Genomic DNA, 15,018 nt, shown 5'->3' with positions numbered 1-15,018 from the left:
GTTAACTACATTCTACAGTTCAAGAAATGGGGTCTTAATTAAACCTTTATGACTGAAAACAATTTGTGGAAAGAGACAAAAAAAGTCTAAAATGGACAAAAATTATTACTCATTTCCTAAATTCCTGGATTGAAAAGATAGCCAAACCAATCACTCATTAAATGTTGTCAAAATTTTCACTGCCCAAGTCTCCACAGAATTTTAACTCAAGTAACTTCAGGGATCATTTAGTCCAGCCCCTTCTGTACACAGGAAAGATGATTCTAGAAAACATTCCAGAGAATTTTTGTGACTGTCCCAAGAACAAAGCTAGCTGAGCCCAGGCCAGACCACAGCCCAAGGTCCTATGCCTCCCACCTCCCAAGTTTCTGTATTTTGGAGGTCAATATAAAACAGCACCACCTAAATGGTCAAAGGAAAAAGACATCTGATAGAATAAAACTGCAGCAGAACCAAGCAGAAGGACTATTCCTCACCTTCAAACCAATGACATTCTGCCCGTTGATTTCACAGATGTTATGTTCGGTGAGAAGACCATTTCTGGCTGCAGAACTATCTTTCACTATGGATGTTATTTTTCCATTTTTAAAGATAAAACCAACATGTCCAGTACTATCCTTGTGCATGGTAACTGTGCGTTCAAAGGGTCTGAAAACAAAATGGACAATTCCAATTAAAATTTTAATACCAAGGTAAACATTTCAATGAAATTGCTATGCCATAAATTCCATCCCATTGAATAGTTTGTTAAATTCTGTTTCCAGTAACAACTTATTATAGCTCTGATGTACATGTACCAAACTTTGTGTAAAATGTTTTTAAAAATCTCTTCATTATGATTTGACTTATCTGAGGAAGGAAATCTTGATTAGTATCATAATGCTTCATGCAGTTCATCAACAGCTTTTTCCTTTAAAATTCATACTTTTGCATTAGCAATGGGCTTTGAACTGAATCAAGAGTTAAAATTGAGCATTTACTTTTCATTGACTTTAAGCATTTCTTGAAGCCTAACTCTTAAGAAACATTTTTAAAATTTTAAAGCCTTTATAATATTTCTCACATCATAAGTTTGAAAATTTTATAGAAAATGTTTTTTTGTTGTTGCTTTATTTTGCTCTATTTTAGAAGAACTGCAGAAGCAGTAAGATTTCCTCCAGAGGGTACACAGCTATTATAAAGAGACAGTGTGTGTGTGCTCTTAGAAGGTGTCATACCAGTTATACTTCCTCACATCTTTAAAACTCTGCTATCTGGGGGCTGGAGACATAGCTCAGACCAGCACTACCACAATCCCCAGCACCACCACCAAAAAACAAAAACAAAACTCTGCTAGCATGTTATAAGGGTTTTACAATCAACCTATGCTTACATTATAAAATTCAGAAGAGTCCTATCTTCTGTTGGTGAAATTGTGCTTATACAAAAAAAAATGACTTTCATCTATAAGAATGTTTAGTAAATATCTAAAATATATAAGAAATTAGAAACAATTTTAGAAAAAACAGAAGTTTAACTGAGAAGAGAAAAGAATTCACAAGTTTATTGTAACAATGTGATACAGCTCCACCCTTCATACTTACAGGGACTGGAAAAGAAAAGAAAGGAAGGCTCAGTATGATGAGCTTAATAGTTAAGAGTTATAACTGAACTAACTGCTACTAGACAACATTTTATCCTCTTGACAACAACAGCTGCATAACCACCCAAAAGGCCAGATTTGGTTTTCAAAAATCATAAACTTCCTGGGGTTCTAAGTGGACTCTAACCCTCACGATGCTTATAAATTCTGAAATAAGGTATATATGCAAAATCAGAATTCTATTTTTAAAAAATCAAACTATATAAGAAAAATCTGCATCATAAAACTACAAGACTATAAGGCTTGTCAACATGTGATTATTTTCTGCAACACTATATTCACAAAATCCTGAAAGCCCAAGAAAATAGCCCCCTAAATTTTCATTTTGAACTGTTTACTAATAGTTTACCTGTCACGAATGGTCATAGTAATCTTCTCTCCAAAAGCCTGTTTGAGCACCTTGTGTGCTTTATCAGAGTTCCAGCCTGCACAGTTTTCACCGTTGATCTGCAGCACCTGGTCCCCAAATCTCAGACCAACTAATGAGGCTGGAGAATTAGCCTGGACTAGCTGAACAAATATACCCTAAACAATAAGGAAAATAATTGGTCATTTCCTGTTAGATATTTGAAAGTACTGTTTAGAAATCTCCCTTCAAAACCAGGGGGGAAAAAAAAAAAAAAAAAGGAAAACTATATAACATGGCAAATTAACCCCTTAACAGAATATGAAACCTTTATCCAGGCAATCACCTCAACAAACAAGGCAAGGGCTTGTGTTGTAGCTCAGTGGTAGAGTGCTTAACTAGCACATGTGAGGCACTGGGTTCGATCCTCAGCACCACATAAAGATAAATAAATAAATTACAACTAAAAACCATTTAAAAAAAGAAGAAGAACGAGGCAAACAGATTAAGATCTCAGTGGTAATTTCTACCGCAAATCATGAGTACCTGACCAACCTCAATCAGCCCCTTCATCACCTTAGAGTGAAAACACTAAGGAGAATGAAGTAGGACAGTTTTCATCAAGATAACCCTCTAGAAGTCTGATAGAATACTAGATGGGTGTTCTTATCTGGGGGGAAAGCAAGTCAAGTGTTAGAAGTCTGGTGAATCTTTTATGGCTTTAAAAAAAGGTAAGGCAAGAATTTTTGCTTTTAAGCTAAAAAAATCCTTTGCTTATTTGCTAAATTATGCATATCAAGTAAGATTAGAGTTTAATGCCTAAAATAATGAACATATTAAATATGATGTGAGCTCTTACAAAAAATCCACTATGAAATAAAGAAAACTCAAGCATCACTAACTAAGAATTAAACCCACATGGATAGTCTTATTTATGTAAGCTCTCAGATACTGAACCAAATATAATGAAGAGTAAACCTGGGAAAATACCAACACATCTACAAGGCTAGACCTTTTTCTACAAAGGTAGGTCAGACATGATTTTTGTCATTATACTTTAAGGTAGCTCCCCATAAAATGGACCAATATGCTTTGGCCAAGTGGGCAAATCCACTACAAGGATAACTACAGTGGGGCAAAGGGGCCTACAAAGACTACCTTTTTTCTTTATGGCACAGAAAAGAAGCAGGAAAGATATCCTGGCTGATGAGTCAACTGCAAATTCTACTCACGGAAAAGGAAGTGAGAAAGAGTAGCTAAATCAGGACTCCCAATCAAGCACAATGATGTGTCTTCAAATGAGCTATGAGTGTGCAGATATCAAATACCCTCAGCCCTCTAGATTGTCAGGCAGACATGGGGCTTCCTGCCAAGGTCAGCCTTATTGTGTGTGGAAAAGCTAGACTTAGTGAGCTGATGAGACTTAATACTGACACTAAATCCAATAAGGTAATGGCTAAAACCACAAATAAGGATAAAGACCCAACATGTTCTGTTCTTTTTTTTTTTTTTTTTTGGGGGGGGTACTGGGGATCGAACTCAGGGCCTTATGCTTGCAAGGCAAGCACTCTACCAGCTGAGCTATCTCCCCAGCCCCCAAACTGTTCTTAACAAATTCTAAAATGTTCCTCAGTGAGTAACCCCGTTTCATGTCTTCAGTATGATGAGAAATAATTGCTTTACTACTACTTTATTAAAATGATTTATTTACTAAAGTTACTTACTTTATTAAAATAAAGTAGTAATTGCCCTAATTAGAAGAAACAGGCTCAGAAAATGACCTATTAAACTGAATTTTAAGGACACAAATAACCTTCAAAATCATCTTACAAACTAAATAATCATCATTTAGTTTAAAAATGCATGCATGTTGATCCTTACTGATCAGTTTTTAGCTTTCATATATGTTGCCCTATTTCAATCCCAGAATGCTCTTCTATTATGTTATAGACACTAACATAGTTTATAATAATAAGACTAGTAAACTTTGTTAGAGTACTCAGAAAAGAAAAAAAAAATAGATCAAAGTAATATCCTTGCAAGTTCTCACTCTGCTTTCTCAAAATAGGGCATCTACAATTGAACAAATTTAAGGTTGTAAATTTATAATATCCTCAGTTACAGATGCATCATTACAACTAAAGCATTTCCATTTCAAATTATTCTAACATTATTAATTATTCTAACATTAATTACTTAATATAAAGCTATTTAGATAAATGAAAATAGATATGAAAATACTTACATTATCTATTGATTTAAGCCTAAGCCCAATTTTTCCATCTTGATCCTTACACAAAATGACTTCACGAATCCCTTGCTTAATCTCTGCTCTACGAATTCCAACATCATTACCGGTTACAGGAGCCACCATATAATTCATACTGGAAGGCCTTGCTACCAACTGCTGACAAAAACATATAGAATGTGTCAATATTTAGTAACACTGTCCTGAAAAAAATTTAAAATACCTGGAAAGTAATTCAGTTGTGTTTTTCCAAAAATTAATTCATAAATAATTTCCTTCAGATAAAGTCTAATCTGCAAAAATGGCACTCATATTTATTTACTAATTTCCTCAGGTAATTCCCTGTTGTGTGCCTTCTCAAATTCACTGCGATTTGTTTCATGCATACCATCTTTTGCTGCATAAAGACACAGAACTCAACCACAGACCACCAATGACAGTGGTCTAGTACGTTATGGCCTATTGATTTAACAGCCATCTTAGTTTGTGCAAATACACTCTATATGTGCACAATGATGAAATCAATTAAAATCATTTTGTAGAACATATTCCTCTCATAAAGCAACTCTACTTTGATTTGTCTTATTTCAAATATATTTTCCTTGAACTTAAAGCCCATGCTATACTTTTGAGACACACTTTCCAGAATGATCTTTTATGCTGAAGCCACTTCATTTTTATCAGAGGTACTTGGCTTGATTTTTACACACTCCTAAGTTAAGAATGATTTTTATGTTTTTAAAAGTTGTAAACAAACAAGAAAACATGACAGATCAAAAGTGATTATTAAAACCTAAAATAATTATGGGAATCTTTATGGAAAAAAAAAACTGTTGAATCTCAGTTTTATGAAGGTGAATTGCATCTTTTACAAATAAAATACAAAGCTGTTACTGTTATATAAAGTTCAAATATTTCTAGAAGTATGTGGATATACACAGAATCATAAAAGTACGTAGTCTCTGGTACTAAGCTACTGTCTGTAAGCTCCAGATCCACCTTTCTATTCTTAACTTGGTGACATTGGGGCTTGAACTGTTAGTTACATTTTCCTTTATCAGAATCTTTTGGGTTCCCTTCTATCACATGAGGCCCTAGACAGACCACAGGGACAAGAGCCTATTCTTTCCTGTTTGCTGCTTGTTCTTATCAGCACTGCTTGAGTATGGCCCTTAACTTACACAGCAGCACCTATTTCCAGTCTCCAGATTTTAGTGACACTTAGAACCAGCCTCATTTCAACCTTTGAGGGTTGATACTTCTAGCAGGATCCTCTCCTCTAAGGTCGGAGTCCTAGCTCTTGGGATCTTTGCCTTAGCTTCAAGCTTCTATTAACTTCAACTTCTTGGAGTCCTGAGAGAAGGAGCTAACTTTCTGCAGTTACACCTCTGTTCCACTTTTGCTTTTTCAATTCTTCATTTCTTAAATTATCTCTGTTGAAAACTTACTACAATTTAATTTCACAACTGAACCCTGACTAATTACAAGCCAAGTTTTCAATATTTGGTAAATAAACACAAAATACTGTATTAAGCACTGGGGTTATGGCAACAAGACAGACATGGATTCTGTCATGATGTATTTTACTGTAATTATAACTAAGCGCTATACAGTGCTATGGTCTTACAGGAATGGCTGTAATAAAATAAATATGTTACCCAAAATCTGGGGCCTAATTATAAGGAGTTTTGGATTTTATAGGAATGTTAAGAGATACAAGCAAAGAAATGATAAGTGACAGATCTGTACTTCAGATTAATTAACCCAACAGCATCTTAATACTGTTTGAAATAAGAAGTTACTATGGGAAATGTACCAGATTACTGTAATAGTCTAGTTTACAAGTCCAGAAACCCTGAATACAGTTATAGTAGAACCAGAGTGGATAAAATGAGCACAAGAAATATGGTAACGACAGAATCACTAGGCCTCAGTAACTGGCTAAATGCAGAAGACAAAGAACCAGTAAAAAGCATCTGAATTTTAAGTCCAAATAAATCCAAACAGTGATAATAGCACAAAAGGAAGCAGATGATGCAAGAATATCCACAAAGAAATCTAAAATTTGAGAAGTCAATGCTTAAGTTATAAATTTGAGAGTTAGTTACAAAAAGGAGAGCTTATATCTATGTATAAAATTATGACATATAATTCAAAATTAATTATACTATACATACCCCCTGAACTGGTGCTCCAGGGACCATGGCCATATTTGCACGTATTTCTTCATCATTTAAACTTAGGCCCATGTACTGGGAGAGCTCTGGATACAGTTTAGGATAGAGATCTAACATAAATAAATGGAAGAATGAATGAATGAAAAAAGGCACTGAAAGAATACTCAAAAGGAAAACTGTTCACACAGGGCTTCTACCTGTGTTTTAAAAATGACATTTAAGTTAGAAAACTTAGGATGAATATAAAGTAGCAATTTAGAAGAGGACTTCCCTATCTATGTGATTAAAAATGAAAAATACAGAAAATGTTTAAGATAAAAGTCATAAAATATGAATATATCTGAACTGAAAAAATCTTCAAGTTCTAAAACAGGTATTCCTTAATATCCATGGGGGATTGGTTTCAGGTCCCACCACAGATAACCAAATCTGCGAATCCTCAAGTTCTTTATATAAAATGGTGTAGTATTTACATATAACCTATGCATATCCTCTTATATACTTTAAATCTCCACTAGATTACTTGTATTAATTAATATAATGCAAATGTTATAATTTGCATAAATGTTAATACAAATGTTATATAAATGGTTATTGATTATATTATTTAGGGAATAAATGACAAGAAAACAATTTTGTACATGGTCAGTATAGATTGTTTTTCTGTTTTTATTTTTTATTTACTTATTTTTGGTACTGGAGATTGAATCCAGGGGTACTTTGACACTGGGCTATGTTCCCAGTCCTTTTTATTTTTTATTTGAGACAGGGTCTTGCTAAGTTGCTCAGTTAGTTTGGCCTTGAATACTTATAATCCTCCTGTCTCAGCCTCCAGAGTTGTTGGGATTATAGGCATGCACAACCACACCCAGCAATTCTATTTTCAGTGTGTAGTTAAATCAATCTGTGGATAAAGAACCCAAGGAAACAGAGGACTGACTATTCAAGAGTAAAAACAATTTTTCCAAATAAATTATATTGCCCTTTTGTTTCTTAAACCTATTTCATTAGGAATTATATACGAATACTGCTGATTTCTCCAATTCAGAACTGACCAAAATGTCTACTTTCAAGTCAGCTACTATTCACTAAACACAGCTATGGAATGAATCTTCTCAACTAACAACAATAAGAAATAAAATTCAAAGCTCATAATATTATTTAGTGCCATATCATTTTAATGTTAATCAAATTCCAACAAAATCCTAAAAATAGTATTTTTAAAGATTAATAGTACTTTGACTTTTTAGTAGTTGTGTATTATTTCTAAAAAGCTCTTTTTAAAATGATCTATTTGTAAATTAAAATGGATTTTCTAAAGGAACAATGTTATAAATAGCTATAAAACAAGATGACAGGTCCCAAAGACCTTACAGTTAACATTTGATTTGCATCTTAAATCCTCTTATTTAAAAAGACTCTGTCCTGAATTTCCCTCTGAAATTTGAAGGAAAAGTAAGAAAAGACAGGATATGGAGATTTAAAACACTCTTGGATTTGAGAAATATTCCAAAAAGTAGGTGGTTGGAAATTTTAGAAGTTCCCCTAGCAAAGACAAAAGATGGTTGAGGAAGTTCAAGAGCAATAAATAAACCAGTGCTTCTGCAAATTAGCTAATAAATTACTATTTTCAGAGAGTAATCCAAAATGGATGGCAAAACATTTTACATTTTCATAGTTCCCATGTAAGGTTTTTAAATAAATGAGTCCACCGTGTGTGAGAGACTTAAGAGTCAGAATAAAATCAGTTTTCCTTAAGTTAGAAACAAATCTTCATATTCAGTTATTTTCTTAATTAGGTAAAGGACTATATTTTTTAATAAATATTTTTCTTATTTCTACAAGAGCTTTAACCACCAATTTTATACAGTATATCAAAAAGGAAAAATAAATAAATATTGGACACTTAACAGGTATTTCTGTGCTGAGAGAATAAACCCAAAGTATAAACCTACTTCCATCTTGAGAGATGGGAGCAGAAGCTTCTGACAAAATTGCTGGGTTGGCAGGGTTTGCAGAAAAGGCAGTTTGAGCCTGAAAAAGAGGAGAAGAAAATTCTCACATCACATCATAAATTCTTACTTAACATTCTTAATTTACAAGTTTAACCCAGTACTTCCAAAAAGAAACTAAAACCTTAAGTTTTCTAGTAAGTTTCATTTCAAACACTTCACAGCAACAAATTTTTTCAAAGGAAATCTGTAAATCAAAAATATATTGCATACTCTGAATATTTTAAAGCTATCATAAAAATTGAATAAACATCATTTTACCTCTATTTCATCCCCCTGCCCCCAGCACTGGGGATTGAATCCAGGGCCTCACATATGCTAGGCAAGTATACTACCAATGAAGTACCTGTCCAGCATTTTTTTTTTAAGCACTTTTTATTTTTTGAAAAAGGGTCTCACTAAGTTACCCAGGCTGGCCTTGAATTTGTAAGATCCTTCTGCCTCAGCCTCCTAAGTATCTGGAATCATAGCTGTACACCATCACCCCTAACCATTCTACATATCTTGGTAACCAGTATTTAACAGTGCTTCTGCAAATTAATAAATTACTATTTTCAAAGAGTAATTCAAAATGGATGGCAAAACATTTAAATTTTCATTATTCTTTAATTAGTCCAAATGAAAGCATTTAAATTATTTGCATAAGAAAAAAAGTTCAATCATATTCATGTAAGTCACATATCAGAAAACACCTAAATTTTCATATTATTTTGTTAATTTTTATTCTACCATTTTAGCATGTCTCACTGAAATAATATATGATATACTTAGCAAGTACAGGAAGGGATTAATTATAAACTATGCCTAAAACATACTTCATCACTAATGTAAAAGAATGGTATTAAAACACTTGCAGTATTTTCACTAAGTAGACATTTGTCCATGCTACTCATGCTCAAGTATGCTTTTTCATGGGGCTTCATAGCCTACGTCATATTAAGTACAAAGTACATTCCACTGATGGAAGTACTTTGTCCTTTGAATAAAGAACTCTCTTTGCAATAGTCATGTCATTTTGAAACAAGTTTGGCAATAAGTTGTATGACCAATCTCTAATTATCACTTATTACCCAGCTGGACATGTGTCAAATTAAGAAATGAAATGGATACTTATATCTCAACCTAGCTATGCAATCAATGTCAAAAATAGTCTCAAAGATGCTAAGAGAGATAGAACTTTAAATAAGTACAGTCTATGAAAGCTCTGAATGGTACTAAACTTATTTGAATTGTGAATGTTCTCATATATTTACTTATAATTGAGTCATCCTATAATGTTTTAGAATTTATTATACATTCAAAATTGAAACAAAATGCAGCATGAAAATACTTTAATTGTAATAATCCACAAATCCAAAGTGAATTCTGAAAGTTCTTTTACCAACTTTCAACTAAAAGTAGTCAAGTAGCTAGTTGGATTTTCTTGAACCATCTCTAAGGAAATAAAAGATACTGCTCATTGCCAAAAATAAACAAGTTATCAAGCCGTGAAAAGACAGGGCAGAAACTTAAATACATATTACTAAGTGAAAGAAGACAATGTGAAAGGGCTAGGTATTGTATGATTTCAACAATATGACATTCTGGAAAAGGCAAAACTGTGCAGACAGTAAAAGGATTAGTGGTTGCCAGGGGTTAAGAAGAGAGAGATGAACAGGCAGAACACAGATTTTCAGGGCAGTGAAACTATTCTGTATAATATGACAATTTCTTCATATATTTGTCAAGGCCCATAGAAAATGACACATAAATCAGTGAACCCATAGTAAACTATGGAGTTTGGGTGACAATGATAGAGATTAATCAACTGTTAAAAAATGTACCACTCAAGTGCACATGTCCATGTGTGGCAAAGGTTGCACACATGTGGGAGTAAGGGGTGTACTGTGCCTTTTTTTCCACTTTGTTGTGAACCTAAAATTGCTCTAAAATACAGCTTATGAATTTTAAAAATACTGCTTTTCCTTAAACTATTTTTTATTCTTTCATTATTATAATTACAACACTTGAGAATTTATACAGAAAGTTCTCTGAAAGTAATATTATATAAACTTAATCATGTAATTTGTAGTAAAAATAAAAGGAAACATGCAACAGAGTCTAAAGACAGAAAACTATTAAATGTAGCAAATTATTTCAAAGTTACTTTGAAAACTGAACCTGTTTTTAAACAGAGGGTTGGGGCATAAGGGAGACTGCTCCAAAAAGCAGGCAATTACTGCTAGGGCATGCTCTTTCTGTCATTTACAGAAAGCAGGTGGAGAAACCATGCTTGTAGAGTCACTTATGCTGTCAAACTCTGCTCACCATTAAGAGGAAACTGAAAGCACTGGTTCTCTGCATCATTGTTTCTTAAAAGCTTGATTTTTTTTTACAGGATGAGGAACCACAGGCTCTTGTTAGGATTATATGATGCTGAAAGCCACAGCCTAATGGCTATTGTAAAATAGGTCACAAAATATGAACTGCCAGTTCACTGCTACAACTTAGCTTTGCTGTGATATAAAAGGCCAGGAGATGAGAAAATGAATACTACACTGCTCTATATAGTACCTTTTCAGGAACACTGAGAATAAAACAAATGCATCATCCATATTAGAAAAATGAAGCAAAAACACCCAAAACATAGTCCAAGATTTTAATGGCTAAATTAGTGATATTTTTAAACATGGTTAAAAGAACTATGTAGCCCTCCTTACTTAGCTCCATCACTTAGCAACTATTTTTCTGATCTAACAAGAAAGGTCCTGTAACAGAATTATTCATGCAATGTTTCTCCTTAAAGAAATCAGCCTGATGTAGATGGTAACCCTCTTTATTTTTCAATCCAACATCTGTCAATATCGATGGCTTTTTCTGTTTTCAAAATCAAAAGCCTCTGTTCAGAGCCAACTGTAGTTAAGTTCAATTCCACAAAAGGCTAACCAAAAAAAGTGGAAACAAAGTTTAGTCACTCTCAAATCTGCCTACACATCCTTATCAGATAATGTACTGATGTCATATTAATGGCTTAATGGCTCGTTCTGGAAAGTTAAGTATTTAATATAAAAGCTTTCTAAAAAGAAAGAGCACTTGTTCAGATGAACTTTATGGAAATAAAAACCACATTAAAAAACATTGCCAAAATACTAAAGAACTGATACAACATTTAAGATGACTGAACAAGCCACTTAAAACTCAGAAGTATCAAAGTTTTGACAGCTCAACTATAGATTACAGAGATTTTACAAACCACATTTTAGTACCCACCCTGGATCTACAATGGTAAATAACTGTCCATGACTCCGTTCAAGTAGCAATTTGCTCACCCACTACCACAAAGTTAATAATCCTAGTCACACCTTACTGCTACTGCTCTATTTGTCTTTTCTTTTACCCCAGTAAGGCCAAAATTTTGCCTAAAATATGCTTATATTCTTCAGGTTGCTTAAGACTTTTCACATCTTCATAATAAACTTATTCTGTTCATTAGTCAATCATTAAGAAATAATCTCATTTTAGAATAAAAGGAGGTCAGGACTCAAGTAAAATGAGTTTAGGATAAGGAGTTTTCAAATAGTGAGCAATTCAAAAAGAAACTCCTCTTACTAATCATATTAAAAACATTATTTGGAGAATTAGTATAAAGAGTTCAGTTTATTTTGTGAAATTTAAAGAATAAACCATAGCCTAATTGATTCTGAGTTTATAAGAGATCAAGTGGAAAGCAAACTATAATCAGAAGGGTTCAAAATTGTCACCAGTTAAAAAGATTACCAAACATTTTCCAAAATAGGAAAAACCTAACCCAACTACACATTTTCTTTAGAAGTAGAAGCTAATACATAAGGGACTATAAAAATTTCAACTTAATGTTATTAGAAACAGTGTGATGTCCAACAGACATTTAAAAGCAGGAACAAGTGAAATGCCTGCTGCTTACCTCTAAAAGGAAAAAAATCACTACACCTTTGCACTTTTACAATACTGTTCTTTTAAAAGGAGCATGTGCTCCACTATTTCTGAATTTTTAAACTTCAAATAAGAGGCTAAGAATTATTATAAAGACTGGTCACCTAAAGATCCAAAAGAAAAATGTACCACTTCTACACAAAATTTTAAGTATGTAAAGGCTGGAGTACATTTTATCAACTTAAATTTGTTGTAGTTTAAATTTTAGTCTGAAAAAGAAACTGTCTTTTAAGTTTAAGGCAAATTTTGAAGAAATAACATCCCATACCTATTCACAGTGAAATGAAAAAGAAATACTAGTTTCTCTGTAATATTTTCATTTACCATTAACAGAACTGAACAAAAAGTTTTATGAATTATAAAAATGAACAAATACATCTGCAAGTTGTTTCTTGCTTTGCTTCACAAATAGAATGTATGTTACAGTATAGTAAAAAAAATAAGAAATATTTAAACATACCTGAATTACTTTGTCTACCTTCAAATCTTCAAGAGATGGATAGAGAGACATTTTTGTAGGATTTTTCTAAAGAAAAAAAAGTTGTATTATTCAAGTGTCACAGAATACACAGTATGCACAGCCAGCAACAGACCTGTGATCATGTACAACTGTTTAATGCAATAAAAACATATGAATTTTTTGTATTTCCCTAATGACTAATAATGTTGAGCAACTTTTCATGTGCTTGACCATCTGCATTCTTATTATCTATCTCTGCATCTTCTATCTATACAAAAATGTCTATTCATATCCACTGCCTGATTTTTAAAAACTGGATTATTTATCTTTTTTTTTGAGTAGTAAACAGTTCTGCATATATTCCAGTCATTACTCTTAATTCATTCAGGCTACAAAAACAACCAATCATGGACTAGGTGGCTTATAAACACAAATCTATTTCTCACAGCTATGAACAATAAAGTCCAAGGACAAGGTGCCCAAAGATCTGGTGGCTGGTGAGGCTCCATTTCCTATGCAATAGATGGTGCCTTCAACTTGCACATGGTGAGAGGGACAAGGCAGCTCTGAGGTCTTTTTTATAAGAGCACTAATCCTATTCATGAAAGCAGAGCCCACACAAGCTATTCGCTCCCAAATGTTCCACCTTCACCTTGGTCACTATGGGATGCAACATATGAACTGGGGGTGGTGGAGGGAAGACAAACATTCAGACCATCTCACAGAACCCTATCAGATGATTTGTATATACTTTCTTCCTATGAACTGCTTTGTAACATTCTTGATAGTGTCCTTTACAGCACCAAAGTTTTAAATTTGGATAAAAGTCAAATCTGTGTTTCTTCTTGGTTGCTTATGCTTCAAATGAATTATTTAAGAAACTAACTCAAAGTCACTAAGACATACATTTGTTTTTGTCTAAAAATATTATAGTTTTAACTCTTACAATTAGGTCTTTGATCTAGTTTAACTTTTTTATTTTTGGTGGGGGTGGGGGGTTCCTGGGATTGAACTCAGGGGAACTCGGGCCACTGAGCCACATCCCCAGCCCTATTTTATATTTTATTTAGAGATAGGTTCTCACTGAGTTACTTAGTGCTGTGCCGGTGCTGAGGCTGGCTTTGGACTCTAGATCCTCCTGTCTCAGCCTCCTCAGCCTCTGGGATTACAAGCATGCGCCACCACACCTGGCTATTTTAACTAATTTTGGTAAATAAGTATCCAACTTCTCTTCTAGGTGGGAAGTCAAATGTCCCAGCACCATTTTTTGAAAACTTTTTTTTCTATTTAGTTATTTTGGCCCCCTTGTTGAAAATCAATTGCTTATAAATATATTATTTCTGGACTCTAAATTCTATCCCATTGAGCTATATGTCTATCCTTTTAACAATACCACACAGTCTTGATTACTGTACAGTTGTAGTTAAATTTTGAAATTAGGAAATATGGCTCCTACTACTGTATTCTTATTTTTCAAGACTATTCTGGTTATTTTATGAATCCTTTCAATTCATTATGAATATTAGGATCTATGTGTCTCCTTTTACAAGGAAAAAGAAAATTACATAGAGATTTCAATGACTTTGTAGAAGTCTTACGTCCATGAATGGGTTTTCCTATTTATTTAAATCGTCTTTATACTCTTTCAATTATGTGCTTTTGCTTATGAATCTTATATTTCCTGTGTTAAACTGCTTCCTCCTATATATACTTATTAATGAATGTGATTTTTTTTTGTGGTGTTAGGGATTGAACCTAGAGCCTCATGCATGCTAGATATGCACTCTACCACTGAGCCACACTTCCAGTCCTAATTTCATTTTTAGATTGTTCATTACTAGTCCCAGAAATAAATCCAATTTTGTACACTGATATTGTACACAACTGTGCTGAACTCAGTATCAGCTCTAATAATCTTTTTTGGCAGGTGGATTTATTGGGATGTTCTATTTATAAGATCAAGTAGTTTGAAATGAGATCACTTTTCCTTTTATTCCTTTCCTACCCAGATGACTTCTTTCTTGTTCTTTTAAAGTAGTAGCAAAATATACATAAAATATCCACCCTTTTAACAGTTTTTAAGTGGTTAGCATAATTATATGCACAATGTGTGGTTTTCTACAATTTCATTCCATGACTACAGATACTGAACAACTCTCTATTTCCCCTCCCCATCTGTAAC

General features: G+C 33.3%; 1 protein-coding gene across 2 annotated transcripts in view; it reads right to left on the bottom strand.

The window, feature by feature from the left end:
• Positions 1–15,018, bottom strand: part of SDCBP (syndecan binding protein) — a 31,971-nt gene that overhangs the window by 2,117 nt on the left and 14,836 nt on the right. Inside the window, exons 2-7 of one of the 2 annotated variants that reach the window (XM_079116820.1) lie at positions 12,837–12,902; positions 8,369–8,447; positions 6,414–6,523; positions 4,234–4,395; positions 1,992–2,167; positions 477–648 (exon numbers count right to left, since the gene is read on the bottom strand). In XM_079116820.1, coding sequence (XP_078972946.1) covers positions 477–648; positions 1,992–2,167; positions 4,234–4,395; positions 6,414–6,523; positions 8,369–8,447; positions 12,837–12,887 — 750 coding nt within the window. In that variant the 5' untranslated portion in view covers positions 12,888–12,902. The remainder of the gene's footprint in view (positions 1–476; positions 649–1,991; positions 2,168–4,233; positions 4,396–6,413; positions 6,524–8,368; positions 8,448–12,836; positions 12,903–15,018) is intronic. The other variant, XM_079116821.1, reaches the window with a different exon arrangement.

Source organism: Sciurus vulgaris (genome assembly GCF_902686455.1).
Source record: "Sciurus vulgaris genome assembly, chromosome: 1".
NCBI classification, from domain to species: Eukaryota; Metazoa; Chordata; class Mammalia; order Rodentia; family Sciuridae; genus Sciurus; species Sciurus vulgaris.
Note: the sequence above shows the minus strand (reverse complement) of the source record. Positions and strands in the feature narration are given on the sequence as shown.